Genomic DNA, 20,251 nt, shown 5'->3' with positions numbered 1-20,251 from the left:
GCTCATTGTACCGTAAGTTTGAGGGGGAGTGTTAAAATGTAAACTGTATTATATATATATATTATTTAATATTATTATATTTTCTTTTATTATTTTCTTTTTCTATTTTTCTTTATTTTCTTTTTTAGCATCTAGTTCAATAGAAACTAGATATTTGATCCAGTCAAGTTCGGAACTTGACTGTGCAAATAGCTGTTGGACTGTAGTCCAACAGCTATAATAAATGTTGTTGGACTATAGTCCAACAACTATAATAATAAATGTTGTTGGACTGTAGTCCAACAACTATATTAAGAGACGTTGGAATCCAACATCTCTTTTGGAGAGCTCAAAATGAGCTCTCCTCTCTCTTCCACTTTTTTGTATATATAGGGGTGAACCCCTTCAATGTAAAGAATCAATGCTTCTTAAGCATTTTGTTCATGAATAAAGTATTATTTATTTTTCAAGTGTTCTTCCTTTTATACCCTTTCAAGGGTCATGCTTGTAGTGTCTCCAATAGACACTTGTTTGTGAGTTATTTGTGCATTTGTTGAAGACCACCATTTCATTACATATATATTGTATTCTGGGTCTGGATATTATACCAGACCCGGACCCATATTGTATAGTAAAACAATATAAATACATGTTTAAGGTCACGATTTCATTATTGAAATCGTGACAGCCGCAGCCCTTATTCTCCTTTTGCTTTCTCTTTCTCACAAGACAGGTTCTAGGAAAGAATTTCACATGGTATCAAAGCAGAGATCCACCTAGGGTTTGAAGGGGCTTCCAAAGGTACGACCAGAACCGGAGGTTTGAGGTTTCGATTCTTTATCTCTCTCGTGTTTTTCACTTTCGTTTCTTCATCTCTCTCGTTTCTCTCCTTTGTTTCTTTTTTGGTGGATTCACGTCTCACGTGAAACCCTAATATCATCACGTCTAACGTGAATCTCTTAAATATAAAAAAAAAAAATTTCACGTGACTCTCCTGTTTCACGTGAATCCCTAAAGTCGACCCCTCTCGGTCTGATCGTTTGGTATTGGAAACCACCTCAAATATTTTCCAATATTCGACCTTTCTTCTTCGTCTGGTATATCCAAATCTAATCAATATTCGACCTTTCTTCTTCGTCTGGTATATCCAGATCTGATCGTGCCTTTGCACCAGATTTGGATCACTTCCCTTCTGCGCATTCTTCTTCTTCGTCTGGAGCATTCTTCTTTTCGCTGTCCAGATTTGGTTTTTGACATCTGATTTCAATCTGATTCTATTTCTATCCAGCGTCTCCATCTTCAGTCTATTTCTTCTCGATGTCACAACTGATATTCACATAGCAGTTGTCTGCCCACATCATATTCATCTGCGTTTTGTCTGAAAACACAATCAGTTTAAAATTATGTTCAACGTGTGAAAAATTCTTATTGCATCAGTCACAAACCTTAAAAAAAAACAGGAAGGGAAAATTCCGACCTGATTCCTCTTTGAATATGACAGTCTCTGATCGACATTTTCTTGAAGGTTGCTCAGTCGTAAAAAAAAAAGGGCAACCAACACACTTCTCGGGCAATAGACTGAGCACTTCGTGAATACCCTTGTTAAAATTTTCTTCTCTTCATTTTCTTCATGGATTCTCATTCTTCTCAATCGAGCCTTCCTTCGAGTTTTCTCAATCAACTTGTTTCCGAAAAGTTAACCACCTCAAACTTCTTGATTTGGAAGAGACAAATCATTCCTTTTATAAGGAGCCAATGTCTCTTAGGTCACCTGGATGGTGAAAAGAAGTTGTGATTATGTATATGCAGGACCCGACCCGATTTATATACTGGATCGGGTCCAGACACAATCAGTGTATAATGTAAATTAACATGTTATTAAGGGGTATTTCTGTACCCTAGAATTTTATACTTAACATATTAATAGAATGAAAGGCGCAGCCACAAGGCTTTGACGCCCTTTCTCTGGAATCTCTCTCTCTCACAGTGACAGGTCTATGTAGAGATCAAGGAATCCTTTCTCTCATGGTATCAGAGCAGCGTGACGTCTGGGAGTGAAGAGCTGCCTCGTTTTCATCCTATCAACGTGAAAGTCGACAGACACATGGATCTAATCAAGTCTGGGTGTGAAAAGCTTGATCTCGGTTTCACGGTGACAGGCCTCGTTTTGGTTTCACGATGACAGGCACGTGAATCTGTGAAAAACTCGACCTCCTGTGTTTCTCGGTCACAGATTCCTCTCTCTTTGTCAACTTATTCACCTTTAATCTGAAATCATACCTCAGTTTTTATTTCAGATCACTGTGTTTCTTCTGTTTTTCTACAATCTGTCATTTTCTGAAAATCTCTGTTAGCCTCTACTGTTTCGTGGGTTCTGAAATTACTTTTGATCGCATTTTCTGAAAACGCATTATTCTTTTTCTGTTTTTCTCTTTCTGGTTGCAGAGTTCAACCACGTGAAATTGATCCAACACGTGAACTTGTTTTCTACCATTTGTTAGCCGAGTGTCCTGTTAGCTGAGTGCTCTGTTAGTAGAGTGCTCTGTTAGCCGAGACATGCTTCTACCATTTGTTTGCCGAGTGCCCTGTTAGTCGAGTGCTCTGTTAGCCGAGTCCAACCACGTGATTTTGATCAAACACGTGAAGCTGATTAGTCGAGCCCTCTATTTTGTCTCTCATAACTAAGTGTCAGTTCAGGTTTTCTCTCAAATGAATTTTACTCATGCGCAGTCATATCTGTCCTCAAGCTTTCTCGGTCAACTAGTCTCTGAAAAACTGAATAACTCAAATTTCTTAACCTGGAAAAGACATATCATCCCATTTATAAAGAGTCAGGACCTCTCTGATCATCTAGATGGATGAGTTCCACCGCCTCCAGAATTCATTTCGCAGGAAAAAGCGGACGATAAAGGAGAACAATTTATTGTTCTTCACAAGAATCCAGAATATGTTGCTTGGATGAAGAGGGATCAATCGCTAGTGGCATACATCACTTCAACTCTCTCACAGGAGGTCCTTGTTGCCCTTCCTGATGATTGTTCGGCCAAGGAACTGTGGGAAAAGTTAGTTCAAACATATTCACAAATTTTTGAGGCAAGAATTATGTTTCTTAAGCGAGAGTTTCAAATGTTGAAGAAAGATTCCATGTCTATTATGGAATACCTGAACAAAATGAAAGGCATCACAGACCAGCTGGCTATTGTTGGGTGTCTTGTCAGTGAAAAAGATAAAGTGCAATAAACCTTGAGTGGATTGGGGCCAGACTATCATGTTATACGACAACCTTACTATGTTTACCAGAACTTCCAAAGTTTGAAGATCTTCGTGCAAAATTATTGCAATATGAAATGACTCTGAAAGGATCTTCTGAAGATTCCATGGACATTCAGGAACCCAAGATGTGCTAGCTACGAGAATGAGTTATGGTCGAGGACGAGGAAGTTCTTTTCGAGGAAAGGGAGAAATACCTATGGAGGTCGTGGTATACTTCCAACACCCAATATACAAGGACAAAGACCCATTCCCACCTGTTTTCTATACAACAAGAAATGGCACATTAAAGCAAATTGTTGGTTTAATCCTCAAAACAAAGGGAAAGCCCCACAAGCAGAGGCTAGGAAGGATGGAGAAGTAAAGGAGTTGCTGTTGGCAGCCTTGGCAGGATTGAATATGAAGCAGAATGACAAAGGCATTTGGTATGTCGACTCCGGAGCTGCTACTCATGTCACGGGTGATGTAGGTAAACTCTTGACTCTTACTCCTTATGTTGGTAAGAATAGCATAGTCATAGGAGATATCTCATCACTCAATCTCACATATTGGAAATGCCATTATACCCATGTCAAAGTCCTCTCTTAAACTTCCAAGTGTCATCCATGCACCTAATATTCAAAAGAACATTGTTTTTGTCTCAAAACTCGTTGATGATGCTAATGCTTCAGTTGAATTTACTCCCTCTTCTATTTATGTCAAGGATCTTCGCACGAGGAAGACATTCGCTGAAGGAAAACGATGGGGCAACATGTACATCTTTCAAGAAGATCCTTCCTCCATTCATTCCGACTATTCATCCTTGAAGCCTCACCAACGTCAATTTTTTGATCCTGATTTTATATTTACTATTTCTGAATGTAATAAGCCAAGACTTTGGCATAATCGTCTTGGCCATTGTGGTCGCCATTTTATTGAAAAACTTGTCTTGAATAATCTCATTCCTAAGTCCAGTCTGAGTTCAGAGGTCGTTGATACAAAGTGTTCTAGTTGTCATTTATGTAAGAGTCATATTTTACCATTCGCTTCCATTAATAAAAGAAGTTTATGGCCATTTGAGGTCATTTGTTCAGATGTCTGGGGTCCTGCCCCAATTACTTCTCTTTCTGGCAGTAAATACTATCTTATTTTCATTGATAGTTACTCGCGTTATACTTGGATATTTTTTATGAAGCACAAATCTGAAGTCTTTGGATTGTTCCAGACATTTCATTCTTTTGTTCAAAATCATTTCTCTACCAACATTCTCAATTTCCAGTGTGATGGAGGAGGTGAATTCTCCTCGAGTGACTTTGTTAGTTTCTTTCAACATAATGGGATAAAGAGAAGAGTGTCTTGCCCGCATACACATCAACAAAATGGGATTGTTGAGAGGAAGCATCGACATATTGTTGAGACTGCATTGAGCATGATGCACAGGAGCAATCTCTCTGTATCATTATGGACTGAGGCTTTTCACTCCACACTTCATGTGATAAATCGACTGCCCATGAGTATCTTAGAAAATAAGTCACCATATTTCTCTCTATTTGGCATACAACTTGATTATCATGAATTACATGTGTTTGGGTCTGTTTGCTATGTTCATATTGACAGCTCACTAAAACACAAGTTCCAAGATAAAGCCTTAAAATGCAGGTTTATAGGATATGCAGAAGACTACAAAGGGTACATGTGCTATGATCCCCTGAGTAAGCGTGTCAAAATATCAAGGAATGTAGTTTTCGATGAAATGAACTTTGATGATCAGACTGCTAATTCAACCCTTTTATGCTGATAACTCAAGCCCCAACGTTGCGGTATACTACCCATGGTTAAATTTAGAACTCTTTTCCAATGGTAAAGTAGACTGTCCAGCAAATTGCAGTAAGAAGGAGACACATGAGGAATCAACCAATGAAACTCAAACGGAAGAGACTGTTACACATGACTTGGAGCCAACAAGGTATAAGGGTGTTGTGTACACCCGGCGAGAGAAAGAACCCTCATTCATTTCTTGTACAAGTACGGACCCATCTGATCCCGCTTCACAGATGATGGATATCAGAAGATCCTCACGGATTCAACATCCACTTGACAGGTGGGTAAGTTATAAAATTTTTTTATTGGATTTTCAGTTGTTCTTGACATCCATAAGTAAAGAGGATGAGCCTCTCATGTTCTATCAAGCTGCGAGCTCTAGAAGATGGGTAGAAGCAATGAATGAAGAAATGGAGGCCTTACATGAATGTGGGACATGGGAGATTGTACCTAGACCACTAAACAAAAATGTTGTTGGGTCAAAATGGGTGTACAAGATAAAGTATAAACCAGATGGGAGCATCGAAAGGTATAAGGCTAGACTTGTAGCCAAGGGATTCACACAAGAGGAAGGACAAGACTTTGATGAAACTTTTAGTCCTGTAGTTAAAATGGGGACCATTCGCATGTGTTGAGTCTAACCATTAAACATGGATGGACATTGAGCCAGCTGGATATAAAAAATGCATTTCTGCACGGGGATTTAAAAGAGGAGGTCTACATGGAACAACCCACTGGATATGCAGAATGAGATGCCAAAAAACATGTATGCAAGTTAAAGAGAGCACTCTATGGTTTGAAACAAGATTCTCGTTCCTGGTTCGACAATTTTTCTCTAGAGATACAAAGGCATGGCTTCTCTCGGTCCCTTCTGGATCACTCATTATTTATTCGCAATGAACAAGGCGTCACTACTCTTCTATTGATATATGTAGATGACATCATCATCACAGGGAACTGTAAAAGTCACATTGAGCGGGTGAAGAAGTTATTAAATCAGAGATTTAAGATGAAAGATTTGGGAGAGCTGCAATATTTTCTTAGGGTAGAAGTTGATAAAAGAAGTGATACACTCACCCTTACTCAACACAAATACACATTGGACATTCTCAGCAGAGCAGGCATGACAGATTGTAAGTCGTTAACAACTCCAAGTGTCATTCATCAGAAACTGAGTTCAAAGGAAGAGGATATATATGGAGATCCCACTAAGTATCGCAACTTAGTTGGCATGTTGCAATACCTGACTTTTACTAGACCTGATATAGTATACTCGGTTAATCAGGTATCCCAGTTTATGCATGTACCTCGTATGTCACACATGGAGGCAGTCAAACGTATACTTCGTTACCTGAAGGGTACAGTTGGTGATGTGCTGGTATACAAGAAAAGAGAATTAGATCCAGGCGGGGGCCATGAGATCGTCATTTATGCTGATGCTAATTGGGCGGGTGATCCAGATGAACGACGATCAGTATCCGGTTATTGCAGCTTCATTGGACCAAACTTGGTATCCTGGAGCAGTAGAAATCAAAAGGCGGTTGCTAGGTCAAACACTGAGGCTGAATACAGATCGATGGCTACTGCCACGGCTGAGGCTACATGGATAAGATATCTCCTGACATAAATGGGAGAACCGATTGCTCGATCACTGCTACTGTGTGACAATCAAAGTACCATCAACATGTCCTTCAATCCCATCCACCATAGTCAAGCAAAGCATATTGAAATAGATCAACATTTTATTAGGAAAAAGGTTGAAGATAAAGAGATTGAGCCCATGTATGTGCCAACTGAAGAACAAGTTGCTGACATTCTCACTAAAGGTTGACAAAGGACAAATTTTGGTTTCTGAAAGGCAAGTTGTTCATGGTTCAGGACCATGCACAACTTGAGGGAGGCTGAAAAAAAGTCGTTATTATGTATATGCAGGACCCGACCCGATTTATATACTGGATCGGGTCCAGACCCAATCAATATATAATGTAAATTAGCATGTTATTAAGGCGTATTTCTGTACCCTAGAATTTTATACTCAACATATTAATAGAATGAAAGGCGCAACCACAAGGCTCTGACGCCCTTTCTCTCTCTCTCTCACGGTGACAGGTCTGTGTAGAGATCAATGACTCCTTTCTCTCAGATGAAACCACTCCAATCCCGCTAGAATTTGTTACGAGAGAAGAGAAAGATGATAAAGGGGCAAGTTCAATTGTGCATGTCAAAAATGCAGAATATCTCAACTGGGAAAGGAAAGACCAATCAGTAGTTGCATACATTACATCTACCTTGTCTCAAGAGGTTCTTGTTGCAATTCCTAACAATTGTAGAGCTCTGCAACTCTGGGAGAGTTTGGTTCAGACGTATTCACAAGTCTCACAGGCGAGGATGGTTTTTTTCAAGAGAGAATTTCAATTGCTGAGAAAAGACTCCATGACCATCATGGAATATCTAAACAAGATGAAGACTATCACAGATCAACTTGCAGTTGTAGGATGTGCAATGAGTAACAGTGATATGGTGCAACAAACTCTAAGTAGATTGGGATCCGATTATAATATGATCGTTACTTCGCTACTATGCTTGCCTGCTCTTCCTACTTTTGATGAGTTGCGAGCCAAATTAATTCAGTATGAAATGACTCTAAAAGGATTTTTTGAAGAAACCCACGCTAATGCAATTTCTCAAGAAGATTTTGCCACAGGGGTGACTTATGGTCGAGGATGCGGGCGAGAGGAACAAGGGCGAAATGGACACGGAAGACATGGATTGCTTCCTACTCCAAATATATTGACCCATGCTTAGGGACAAAGATCTATCCCCACTTGCTTTCTTTGTAACAAAAGGGGGCATATCAAGGCGAATTGTTGGCACAATCCTGAAAATAAAGGAAAGACTCCATATTCAGAACAAAAAAGAAAGTCCAGCAATATCAGAGACAGTGGAGAGATTAGAGATCTGTTGATATCCGCCTTGTCAGAATTGAATTTAAAGCAGAATGATCAAGGAACTTGGTTCGTTGACTTAGGGGCAGCAACTCATGTGACTGGCGATGCAGGTAAACTTTCTACACCTATTCCTTATTTTGGCAAAAGTAAGATTGTCACTGGAGATGGATCCTAGCATTCTGTTTCTCATGTTGGAAAATCTGTCATTCTCATGTCACACTCTACTCTTGAACTTTCTGGTGTCCTTCATGCTTCAATTATTAAGAAAAATATTGTCTCTGTTTCTAAACTTGTTGATGATAATCATGCTTCAGTCGAATTCACTTCCTTCTCTGTGCAGGTCAAGGACCTTTGCACTAGGAAAACATTCCCTGACGGAAAGAGGCACGGCAATATGTATGTCTTTCAAGAAGCTCCATGTCACCCCGTCCGCCCTACTCATCTGGATTCAAAGCCTTCATTATAGTCGTGTTATTTCTCTTCAGCAAATGTTTTTAGTATTTCTGAATGTAATAAGCCTTACCTATGACACAGTCGGTTAAGACATTGTGGGAGTCATTTTATTGAGAAACTTGTTTCTAATAATCTCATTCCAAAAGAAAGTCTCCATGTGGATGAGAAAAGTCAGAAGTGTTCCAGTTGTCTTTTATGCAAAAGTCATGTATTGCCTTTTCATCCTGTTAATAAGAGAGCTTCAAAGCCTTTTGAGATAATATGTTCTGATGTATGGGGACTTGCCCCAATTGTCTCTGGATCTGGAAGCAGATACTACTTAATTTTTGTTGATAGCTACTCTCGATACACATGAATATATTTCATAAAAAATAAGTCGAAGTTTTCCTTTTGTTTCAAAACTTTCTTTCCTTAGTAAAAAATCAATTCTGTGAGTCCATCCAATTCTTGCAATGTGATGGAGGTGGGGAGTTCTCATCTAGTGACTTTATTTCTTTTCTTCAAAATAATAGGATAGGAAGAAGGGTGTCCTGTCCACACACACCTCAACAGAATGAGATTGTTGAGCGAAAACACAGGCATATCGTCGAAAGTGCCATGAGTATGCTCCATGACAATAATCTCCCAATTAATCTGCAGACAAGCTTTTCATTCTACCGTACATGTGATAAATAGATTGCCTATGGTTGTTTTGGAAAATAAATCTCCTTATTACTGTCTTTTTGGGGTTCATTCTAGTTATCATGATTTACGTGCCTTCGGATGTGTTTGTTATGTGCACATTGATCGGTCCCTGAGAAACAAGTTTCAGGACAAGGCTCAGAAGTGTAGATTTGTGGGATATACAGATGACTATAAAGGATATAGGTGTTATGATCCCGCCAACAGACGTATCAAAATCTCAAGAAATGTTGTCTTTGATGAACACAATTTTGATCACCAAGCTGGAACAACGGATATGTCCCCTACCACAACCGAAGTTTATTATCCTTGGCTGAATTCAAAACTTTTTGCTAGTTTCAATGAAGTCTGTTCTCCAAATTGTGTGCAGCAGGATAAAGAAATGTTTGAGACTATTGGCATATCAGGAGCACAGAATGGGGAAGAAGTACCATCATCGATACCGGGCAGATACAAGGGTATTTCCTATATTAGACAGAGAACAACAACGTCATGCCTTTTAAATCGTGCCGCAGCACTTGCACCTACTTCCTCTCATACTCTTGAGGTCAGAAGATCCAATCGCATGCGACATCCTATTGATAGGTGGGTCAACTATAACAACTTCTCCTTGGATTTTCAGCTTTTTTTAACTGCTCTCAATAAGGAAGATGAACTTATCATGTACTATCAGGCAACCACTTCTACCAAATGGGTAGAAGCCATGAATGATGAAATGCAAGCCTTACATGAATGTGGAACTTGGAAAATTGTCCCCAAACCACCTGACAAAAATGTTGTCGGATGCAAATAGGTCTACAAAATAAAATATAAACCAGATGGAACCATTGAATGGTACAAGGCAAGACTGGTGGCAAAAGGGTTCACCCAAGAAGCGGGGCAAGACTATGATGAGACCTTCAACCCAGTGGTGAGAATGTGAACGATTCGAATCATTCTTTCCTTGGTTGTTGAACGTGAATGTAAGCTAAGTCAACTTGACGTAAAAAATACATTCTTGCATGGGGATTTGAAGGAGTAAGTCTACATAGAACAACCCCCTGGATATCCCGAGCAGAATTGTAAAACACATGTGTGCAGGCTAAAAAGAGCTATCTATGGCCTAAAACAAGCATCTCGTTCTTGGTTTGACAACTTTTCACTTGAGATTCAAAAACATGGATTTTCACGCTCTCTACTAGATCATTCATTATTCATTTTTAGAAGTTAGAATGTGACCACCCTATTATTAATTTATGTTGATGCTATTGTCATCACAGGAAACTCTGAAGATCATATCCAAGAAGTGAAAAACCTATTGGTTCAGAGGTTCAAAATGAAAGATCTTGGTGTCTTGCGCTATTTTCTTGGTGTAGAAGTCGATAGCTAGACTCATGGCTTGACTCTCACTCAACACAAGTATACGATAGATGTTCTTAGCAAGACAAGTATGAATGTGCTCCACCAAAAACTAAGTACTCATGATGGAGACCTGTGTGAGGATCCCACCAGGTATCACAGTCTAATAGGGATGTTACACTATCTCACATTCACTCGACCTGATATTGTTTATTCAGTCAATCAAGTGTCTCAGTTTATGCATGCGACACGTACTGGACATATGGAGGTGGTTAAGAGGATACTCAGATATCTGAAAGAGACCATTGAAGATGAGTTGATATATTCTCCACAGTCGTCTGGCAAGGATGTGCATGAACTTACTGTATATTGTGATGCAGACCGGGCAGGGGACCCTGATGAACGAAGGTATACATCCCGATATTGTATCTTTATTAGAAGAAACTTAGTCTCTTGGAGTAGTAGAAAACACTAACTCAAGCACTGAGGCTGAGTATAGATCCATGTCTGCTGCTACTGCCGAAGTGACATGGGTCATGCATTTACTAACTGAAGTGGGAGAAACGATCTCTCGTTCTACCTTGTTGTGTGACAATCAAAGTGTTCTCAACATGTCATTCAATCCAGTACATCACAGTCGTGCTAAGCTTATTGAGATCGACCAACATTTTGTCAGACAAAAAGTTGAAGAAAAAGAGATCGAGCCTGAATTTGTTAATACTGAAAAACAAGTTGTAGACATATTTACAAAGGGCTTGACAAAAGATCGTTTTTGGATGCTTAAAGGCAAGTTGTTCATGGTTCATGACCATGATCAACTTGAGGGTTGGTGAAAAAGTAGGGTTCATTGTAGTTTGGGTCTGGACATTATACCAGACCCGTGTCCATGTTGTGTATAGTATATATTGTATTCTGGGTCTGGATATTATACCAGACTCAGACCCATATTGTATAGCAAAACAATATAAATACATGTTTTAGGTCACGATTTCATGACAGCCGCAGCCCTTATTCTCCTTTTGCTTTCTCTTTCTCACAAGACAGGTTCTAGGGAAGAATCTCACACTTTTTACTAGATAACTCTAAGTATGATCTAATACTTGATTAATTGTCAACACATCATGAACATGCTGAACCTCCTTGTTTCTTGAAATAAGCTAGATTCCTGAAAACATCTTTTGTTTTTTTTAAACTGGATGAGTTTCTTATTTTTACATTGATCTTACTCTTTCTTGAGTGTTGCATATTTGTCCATATAACAAAGATGTCTGTGCATCCGTGCTTGCATGAGTGTGTGTGTGTGTGTGTGTGTGTGTGTGTGTGTGCATGTGTGTGTCTTGCAAACACTATGGTGTTACCGTGTTGCAGGGTTATGGTGCTTCTACAACTGGTTTTCCATGATGCCACATGGAAATTTCATTCTGCAGGTTTTGTTGTTTATCAACTAGTGCACATCACCATAAATTTTAAAATTTATAAGGACTAGTTATCACTTTTATTTTTCTGTGGATAGTTTATGCTCTATTCAAATAATTTGGACTTCTTGGGTTGGATGTCATAAACTATCCAAGACATAATTCTTATTTGGTAGGAATTTGCATTTTAATTTCATCTTTGTTTTGGCTTTTTCCTTTGATAAGGGGGATACTCATCTAAAAATTTGCATCCAGATGTTAGATAGAACTGAAAATGGTAAACTCAAGATCAGCCTAAGAAGTCATCATACGTCTCCAATACTAGAGCACTGTAAGGCATGTGTTTACTTATTTTGTTGTTTATTGTATTTTTATGGATTGCGATCTTCTCATTACAGCTAAGAGGTTACTACTACCATTACTATTGTGGTCATGCGTTTGCTACTGTCCATTTCTTTGATACCATCAATCTTCTGCTCCATCGACTTTATATGCTGCATTAACATTAGAAGCCTTGTGCCTTTATTAGAAACACATAATCATTTGCCATGTTGACGCTGTCTTGTTTAGTGCTAGGCCAATTGCCCCTCCTAACAGAAGATAAAATCAAGGACAAGAGATTTACTCTATTATGATTTAAAAGTTCTTAATTATGGTATGTTTGGGTAAGTCATTTTGTAAAAGAGTTTTTTGTAAGGGGGAATAAAAAACTACAAGATTTGGTTTAATATTTTGTTTCTTAAAGATTGTCTTATGTGGGAAATATGTAATGGTTGTCTAGCTAAATTCTGTACTAACCTATGATTCAGTCTTCTCTTTGCCTCTTTTTCCCAAGTGATGCCAATAGAAATATGATCAGAAGCAAACTTCAATGGATAGCCAAGAAAGACACCAATGTACTATTAAGCCAAGAAAGACACCAATGTACTATTAAGCCAAGAAAGACACCATGTACTATTAGTTACTTTATTTGAGGTATGGGTCAAAGCTAACATTATTGTCTTCACAGAGTAGGAGAACAAGGTTGTGGAAAGATGAACGAGTAAAGACCCAAATATGAAGATGCTGTTGATCAGGTCAAAAAAGTAGCATGACTTAGACTATTGCCAATCCTTCTGCCGAGAGAAAATTCACTCTAGTGGAAGTTGTGGCATTTTAGCAGATTATTATCTCAAGTCATGTAACTGATTTACTGAGCGACACTCACTAACAGTAATACTGTAAGAAAAATAATGTGTAGATAGTTTGGATCGGGTCAAGACAGACCCGATCCACTCTGTAAAGTATTATGTAAAATGTCTTTGTATTAGGGGTAATCAGGTCAAATACTGAACCCTAATGTTTTCATATTAAATACTGATGAAACAGAAGGCAGCTACACAGAGAAAAATCGCGGACTGCTCGTCTATTCCGACATCGTCTTCTTCCTCCTTTGCTCATACTTCTTTTGCAGGTTTTCTGAGGCACGTTGCATATATTTCTCACATGGTATCAGAACTAACATCTTCATCCAGGTAACCCTTGATCAGGTCTGGTGTCTCATCTAATCTTTCTTCCTCTTCCTCCTTGGTTACCGTTCTCTTCTTCCTTGCTTGAGATCCCTCCTAATAATCTCTCTCTTTGATCTCTCACCTTTCATATTCCTCTTATATTAAAAAAGGAAAGATCTTCCTTTCTTGATCTTTCTCACTTGCTGTTCACGTTTCTCCTGATAAAAAAAGGGCGACAAAAAGGAAAAAAGGAAAAATCTTGATCTTTTCAATCCCTAAGTCTCAAATCATTCTTTCTTCCTGATTTCCTGTTTTCTTTTCTTTTCCCTCTTGTTTTCCTGTCATTTTCTGTGCTACAGCATATCAAGAAAGGGGCAGACGTGATCTTGAAAATCATGACCTTTCTTTGAAATTGCAATTTAAAAAAAATCTGGACTTCTTTAGTTTGGGTGCCATCATTTTTTGACTCTCAGAACTTAAACCCTACCTGGTTCTGTCGAGCAAAAACTAAAATGCTCATGGGTTTATTTTCTGTTATCCTTAACAGCCTCTTTTCTGCACCCAGTTTCTTCAAATGGCTCAACTTTCTACTCTTCTCATGAACACTTCCCTTCTTTCTCAACTTGTTCCTGAGAAACTAACTTCTTCAAATTATCTCATCTGGAAACGTCAAATCACCCTTTTCATAGAGTCTGGAATCAGGTTCTAATGGGACACCTGGATGACTTTGATCCGAAGCCTATTGAATACCTAGCAAAGAAAAAGGATGGAGAATGGGATATTGGAAGTGGTCTCACGCAAAATCCAGCATATTGTCAGTGGATTCGGCAGGATAAAATTTTAGTGGTGTACCCTTTGCCTACCCTTTCACAGGATGTCCTTATCAGCATAGATGATAGAATGAGTGCTAAGGAGCTCTGAGATAAACTTCATGGAGTTTATTCCCAGGTCTCTGAAACCAAAGCAATGCAACTGAAATCTCAATTTCTGAATATAAAGTGGAATGCGTCCTCTATCATGGAGTACAAGAACAAGATGAAGATCGTCACCAATGAGCTGGCCTTGATCAGATAACCCGTTTCTGACAAAGATAAGGTCCAACAGATCCTTGCTGGACTTGGACCAGAATACTCCATGCTTGTCATATTTTTGGAGTGCCAGGAACACCTTCCTCCGTATGAGAAACTGCGACCGATCTTGCTGCAATTTGAAGCTTTACTTGTTCATAAAGGGAGTGATGATCAACGAGATAAGCCTGTTGAAGTTCTTAGTATTAATGTGGGATCAAATGGAGGTACTGTAGGAGCAATAACAACAAAATTTTCAGCAGCATCAAAACCAAAATCGTGGTCTTACCTGCCAGTTGTGCAAGAAAAGAGGGCATAGTGCAGCTGATTGCTGGGATTTGCCTAGTTACGGAGTAGCCGCCGGAACGAAAAAGGTAGAACATAATGCCAACTATGCTCAAATTCAGCAGGGTAATGAGCAATAACGAAACTATTAAGCTTTAGCTGCAGCTTTTCAGCAAATGCAAGTGGATTCAGCAGAAAAAGGATCTCAGGATAAAGGGTGAATTTTGGATTCAGGAGCTAACAACCATGTTACAGGTGATGTGGGTAAGATTTTTGAACTTAAAGTTTATAATGGCCATGGTAAGACTATTACAGGCGATGGAACTGTTCACCCCATCACCCACATAGGAAAAGGTCATGTTTCTAGCATTCCTAAACCTTTAACTTTGTCCAACACTTTTCTTGTTTCGGGCCTCAAACTTAATCTTATGTTAGTTTCTCAACTTTGTCAGTTTGGGAAAACAATTACCGGTCTACATAATAATGGAGGCGAATATAGTTCTGTTAAAATGTAAAACTGTACATATATATATAATAATAATAATATTATATTATTATATATATAAATATATTTTTCATTTCTTTCTTTTCTGTAATTTTTTTCCTTTATTTTTATTTTTTGTCTTTATGTCATCTAGTTCAGTTTGAACTAGAATGATTGTTGCAAGTCAAGTCCTGTCCAGACTTGACTGACACAGTCGAACAACTCTATTGAGTCCTCTTTCAGCTGTGTATATAAAGGGGTGCAGCCTCTCTTGTATTTTATTCCAATGCTTCTTAAGCAATTGGTATTTCATATCAATAAAGAATATATTTTTATTTTTATTTTGTTTCCAGTTATACCCTTTTTAAGGGTTATGCTTTAGTGTCATTCTTGACACTTGCCCTTGTGAATCTAAGCTCGTGTTTCGAAGATCCCCATTTCATTTCATGGTATCAGAGCCGTGGAAGTACCAATTCTTGAGGAAAAGCTGCCTCGGTTTCCGTGCCTGTTTGCAAAAATGTTCGCCACTTGAAGAGAAGTATTTTATCACTTCATTGGGAAAGATTTTACATCTTGTTGTATTGTTTTTTCTTCTTTCTTTTTCATTTTCCTTCTTATTTCTCTTCTATCCCTATTCTTTCTCTCCTTGTAATCGATGTATGACAATGATAAAGTCACCATCATGCCTATGAAACTAAGCGATACAAACTGTGTAACCTGATGAAGCACCATATATGGGGAAAAAGCCTATGGGGGATTGTGGATGGTTCCGATTCGGAATCTAAGCTATCTCTTACTAAAAAGGAGGGAGATAAAGATGTCCCTCTATAGGAAAAAGAGAAAATTAAGGCTATTGCCTCATAGGAGAAGAAATGGAAAGAATGAAGAATATCTCATGCGAAGATAATATCATGACTTATCAATAGCGTTGATATTAAAAAATGTTCAAGTCTTGCCAAATTTGATCATGCCGATAAGGCATGGGAATACCTTAAGAATATGTATTCCCTTAAAGATATTGCACACGTGTGCAACCTCCAAGAAAAAGTTCGAATGATGACACAAGGAGACAAAACTATTCGTGAATATTACAATGAGTTGTCCGAACTTTGGGAAGAACTTTCCCTTTTAGAACCAAAGTGGCATTGTGTCGAAGACATCGAGCTTCGTCAGAAACAACTCGATGTTGAACATTTTTACCAGTTTATCACTGGATTAAGGCCGGAATTTGAAACCACTAAATCGGCCCTACTTCACCGGGGAAAAATTCCTTCTATTGTGGAAACTATTGAAGAGTTAACAATGGAAGAAAATCGTCTCCGGAAAGGTTCTTTAAACATTGAAGATGATTCCGTTTTAGCCGTGTCTAGACCAGGGAATCATGTTCGATCATATAGGCCTCCTCACTTTAACCGACAAAATGGTGACTATGATAAGAAGAAAGTTATTTGTCATCACTGTCATGAACCGGGACACTACAGGCCACAATGTCCCAAACTTAAGGAGCTGAGAGAAAAAAGAGCTGCAATTGCTGGATCGGAGCCTAAAGATCAGGATGCACCAGTTTCCCTGGCCCAACTAATGGAGATCCTTCAGCCTCTCATCAAAGGTGCCTCTTCCTCATCTGAAGCTTCAACCGGCGCAGCAGCCTCATCTTTTTCTGATTTAGGTAAAATTTCTTGGCTTCTTGACTCTGGTGCATCTTTTCATATGACCCCAAATAATCAAAGTCTATCCAAATGTGTTAAAAATAAAACAAGTGTGTCAAAGGTCTTTACTGCTGATGGGACTTCTCTTGAAATAGAAGGAATAGGAGATTTTGAAAAAATTTATAAAACAAAAAATTTTTTTATTCCAGAAATTAGACATGTTCCCAAATTAAATTTAAATCTTTTATCTGTATCTCAAATTTCTGATTATGGGTGTAATATTTCTTTTTCTTCTCATGGTTGTTGGGTACAGGATCGCCAGTCAGGCAAGCTGATTGGGGAAGGCCATAGAGAAGGAGGACTCTATTACATGGATTTTTTGGAAATGCCGAAGAAAGCTTTTTGTTATAATATTAAAAAAATAGAGTTGGAACTGTGGCATAAGAGACTTGGTCACCCACATATAGCCAAAATCCAACATTTTCCAAATCTAGGGAAATTTTGTAACTCTGAATCATTTGATTGTAAAGATTGTATTCTCGGCAAAATGAAAAGATTACCATTTCAGAACAAAACCTTTTTCTCTTCAAGACCACTTGAATTAATACACTCGGATGTTTGGGGTCCTGCACTAGTAATTTCTAAAGGAGGATTTGTTTACTATGTTATTTTTGTCGATGATTTCTCCCGACATACGTGGATGTACTTTCTCAAACATAAGTCTGAAGTATTTTCATACTTTCAAACTTTTCATAATATGGGTAAAAACACGTTTCAAAATGATATTACTATTTTTCGCACAAATTAGGGGGAGAATTTTTATCCATAGATTTTCAAAATTATCTTAAATTGCATGACATCACACATCAAAGATCTTGTCCTTATACACCTCAACAAAATGGACTGGCAGAACGAAAACATCGCCATATTATAGAAACCACTAGGACTTTATTAATAACAAATCAAGTCCCGAAAGACTTTTGGGCAAAAGCTGCCTTAACTGCCACTTATCTTATTAATAGGATGCCATCTTTTTCGTTACAAAATATCACTCCTATTGAAAAACTTACGAACATTTCTCCAGATTACTCTAGACTAAAAATATTTGGGTGCAAATGTTTCATATTTACTGACAAAAATGATAAACTTTCCCCTCGTGCGATTCCCTGTGCCCTTTTAGGATATGCTGAAAAACAGAAAGGTTATAGATGTTTTGACTTCAAAAATAATAAACTATATGTGTCTAGAAATGTTTCCTTTCTTGAAAAGGAGAGCTTCTTTGATTTTAGAAAATTAAAAGACGTCACTGAGTACTCCTTTTTGCTAAATCTAACATCAACATCTGATGAATATGACCTTGACTGTAACTTTGATGATGATCAAAGAATTATTGATCTTAATGTTGAGAATGAAGAAGTTCATAGAGATACTAGTATTCAATATTCCAGGCGACAAGAGTCTAATCTTCCATGTGCACTTGAAAAATATTCTAACATTCCAACTAGACAATCATCCCGAGTTTCGAGGCCTCCAGGAAAGTTTGTATCATACGAGTCTTTTTCACCCACATATAGGGCAGTTATTGCATTAATTCACTCATATAAAGAACCATCCACATATTTTCAAGCAAAAAATGATATCAAATGGATAGAAGCCATGAAAGCTGAATTAGATGCACTTGAAAAAGCTTCTACATAGAATATTCAAGATCTTCTTCCAGGGAAGAAAACTATAGGATGTCGATGGGTTTATAAAATTAAAACCAAGAGTGATGGTACTCTTGAAAGATATAAAGCCCGTTTAGTAGCCAAAGGTTATGCCCAAGAATATGGGATTGATTATGAAGAAACCTTTGCTCTGGTGGCTCGTATGACAAATGTCCGAACCTTAATTGCCTTAGCTTCTATCAAAAAATGGTTTATTTTTCAAATGGATGTAAAAAATGTTTTTTTAAATAGAAAGTTAGTTGAAGAAGTATACATGGAACCCCCTCCTGGTCTAAGTATTCCTAAGGGTAAAGTCCTTCGCTTAGAAAAAGCTCTTTATGGACTTAAACAAGCACCAAAAGCTTGGTATGATAGGCTTAGTCGTGTTATGATTGATATTGGTTTTCAATTCTGTTTAATTGACACTGCTTTGTTTATTAAGAATTCTGATGCAGGGATCATTGTGCTTCTTCTCTATGTGGATGATATGATCATCACCGAAAGCGATAAATAGGGAGTTGAAACAATCAAAACACTTCTTAAATCTCATTTTGATTTGACTGATTTGGCTTGTTGAGATATTTTTTAGGCATTGAAGTTACTTATTATCCTAGAGGATATTTATTATCTCAGACTAAATTTGCTTTTGATATTGTTTTATGGTTTGATATTACTGATGATAAGAAAGTTGACACTCCAGAAGTTGTTAATGTTAAAATGAAAATTGATGATGGAGAACTTCTTGCAGACCCTACTCCTTACAGACAGCTTGTCGGGGCACTCTATCCATTATCAGACCAGATATAGCACATGCTGTTCACACATCAAGTCAATTTCAACATGCTCCTACTTCTATTCATATGGGAGCAGTCATGCGTATTATCATATACATCAAATCTTTTCTTTCACGAGGATTTTTCTTATCTTCCTCTTCTTCTCTTGATTTAATTGCATATACTGATGCTGATTGGGGAGGTGATCTCAATAACAGATACTCAACCACTGACTTTTGTGTCTTTTTAGAGGAATCATTGATCTCGTGGAGGTGTAAAAAGCAGCAGAAGGTATCTCTCTTATCCATCGAAGCTGAATACAGAGCTATGGCAACCACGACCATGGAAGTAGTTTGGCTCCGACGATTGCTTGCTGACATGGGAGTTGAAGCAACGAAGGTTTCACAAATGTGTTGTGACAACAAAAATGCGATCTACATTGCCAGTAACAGAACATTCCACGAACACACCAAACACATCGAAATGGATTGTCACTATGTCAGAGAGGAATATCTACACGGGATAATTGATCTTCCATATGTCACTTCAGAATATCAGTTAACAGACTTCTTTACAAAGCCTCTTGCTGCTCCCCGATTTCACTTTCTCTTAGACAAACTTTCACTTATTGTACCGTAAGTTTGAGGGGGAGTGTTAAAATATAAAACTGTACATATATATGATAATAATAATAATATTATATTATTATATATATATATATATAAATATATATTTTTCATTTCTTTCATTTCTGTAATTTTTTTCCTTTATTTTTATTTTTTGTCTTTATGTCATCTAGTTCAGTTTGAACTAGAATGATTGTTGCTAGTCAAGTCCTGTCCACACTTGACTAGCAATAGAGCTGTTGGACTGACACAGTCCAACAACAACAGCTCTATTGAGTCCTCTTTCA

General features: G+C 38.0%; 1 protein-coding gene across 2 annotated transcripts in view; it reads left to right on the top strand.

The window, feature by feature from the left end:
- Positions 1–20,251, top strand: part of LOC149839060 (Zincin-like metalloproteases family protein) — a 165,001-nt gene that overhangs the window by 25,982 nt on the left and 118,768 nt on the right. For both annotated transcript variants that reach the window (XM_090002247.1, XM_090002246.1), the window contains exon 6: positions 12,140–12,220. In XM_090002247.1, the coding sequence (XP_089858373.1) occupies positions 12,140–12,220 (81 nt within the window). The remainder of the gene's footprint in view (positions 1–12,139; positions 12,221–20,251) is intronic.

This window comes from Nuphar pumila, chromosome 4, assembly GCF_984573655.1.
Source record: "Nuphar pumila chromosome 4, dmNupPumi1.hap1.1, whole genome shotgun sequence".
NCBI classification, from domain to species: domain Eukaryota; kingdom Viridiplantae; phylum Streptophyta; class Magnoliopsida; order Nymphaeales; family Nymphaeaceae; genus Nuphar; species Nuphar pumila.
The sequence above is the reverse complement of the archived record's forward strand: the minus strand, read 5'-3'. Positions and strand labels throughout refer to the sequence as shown.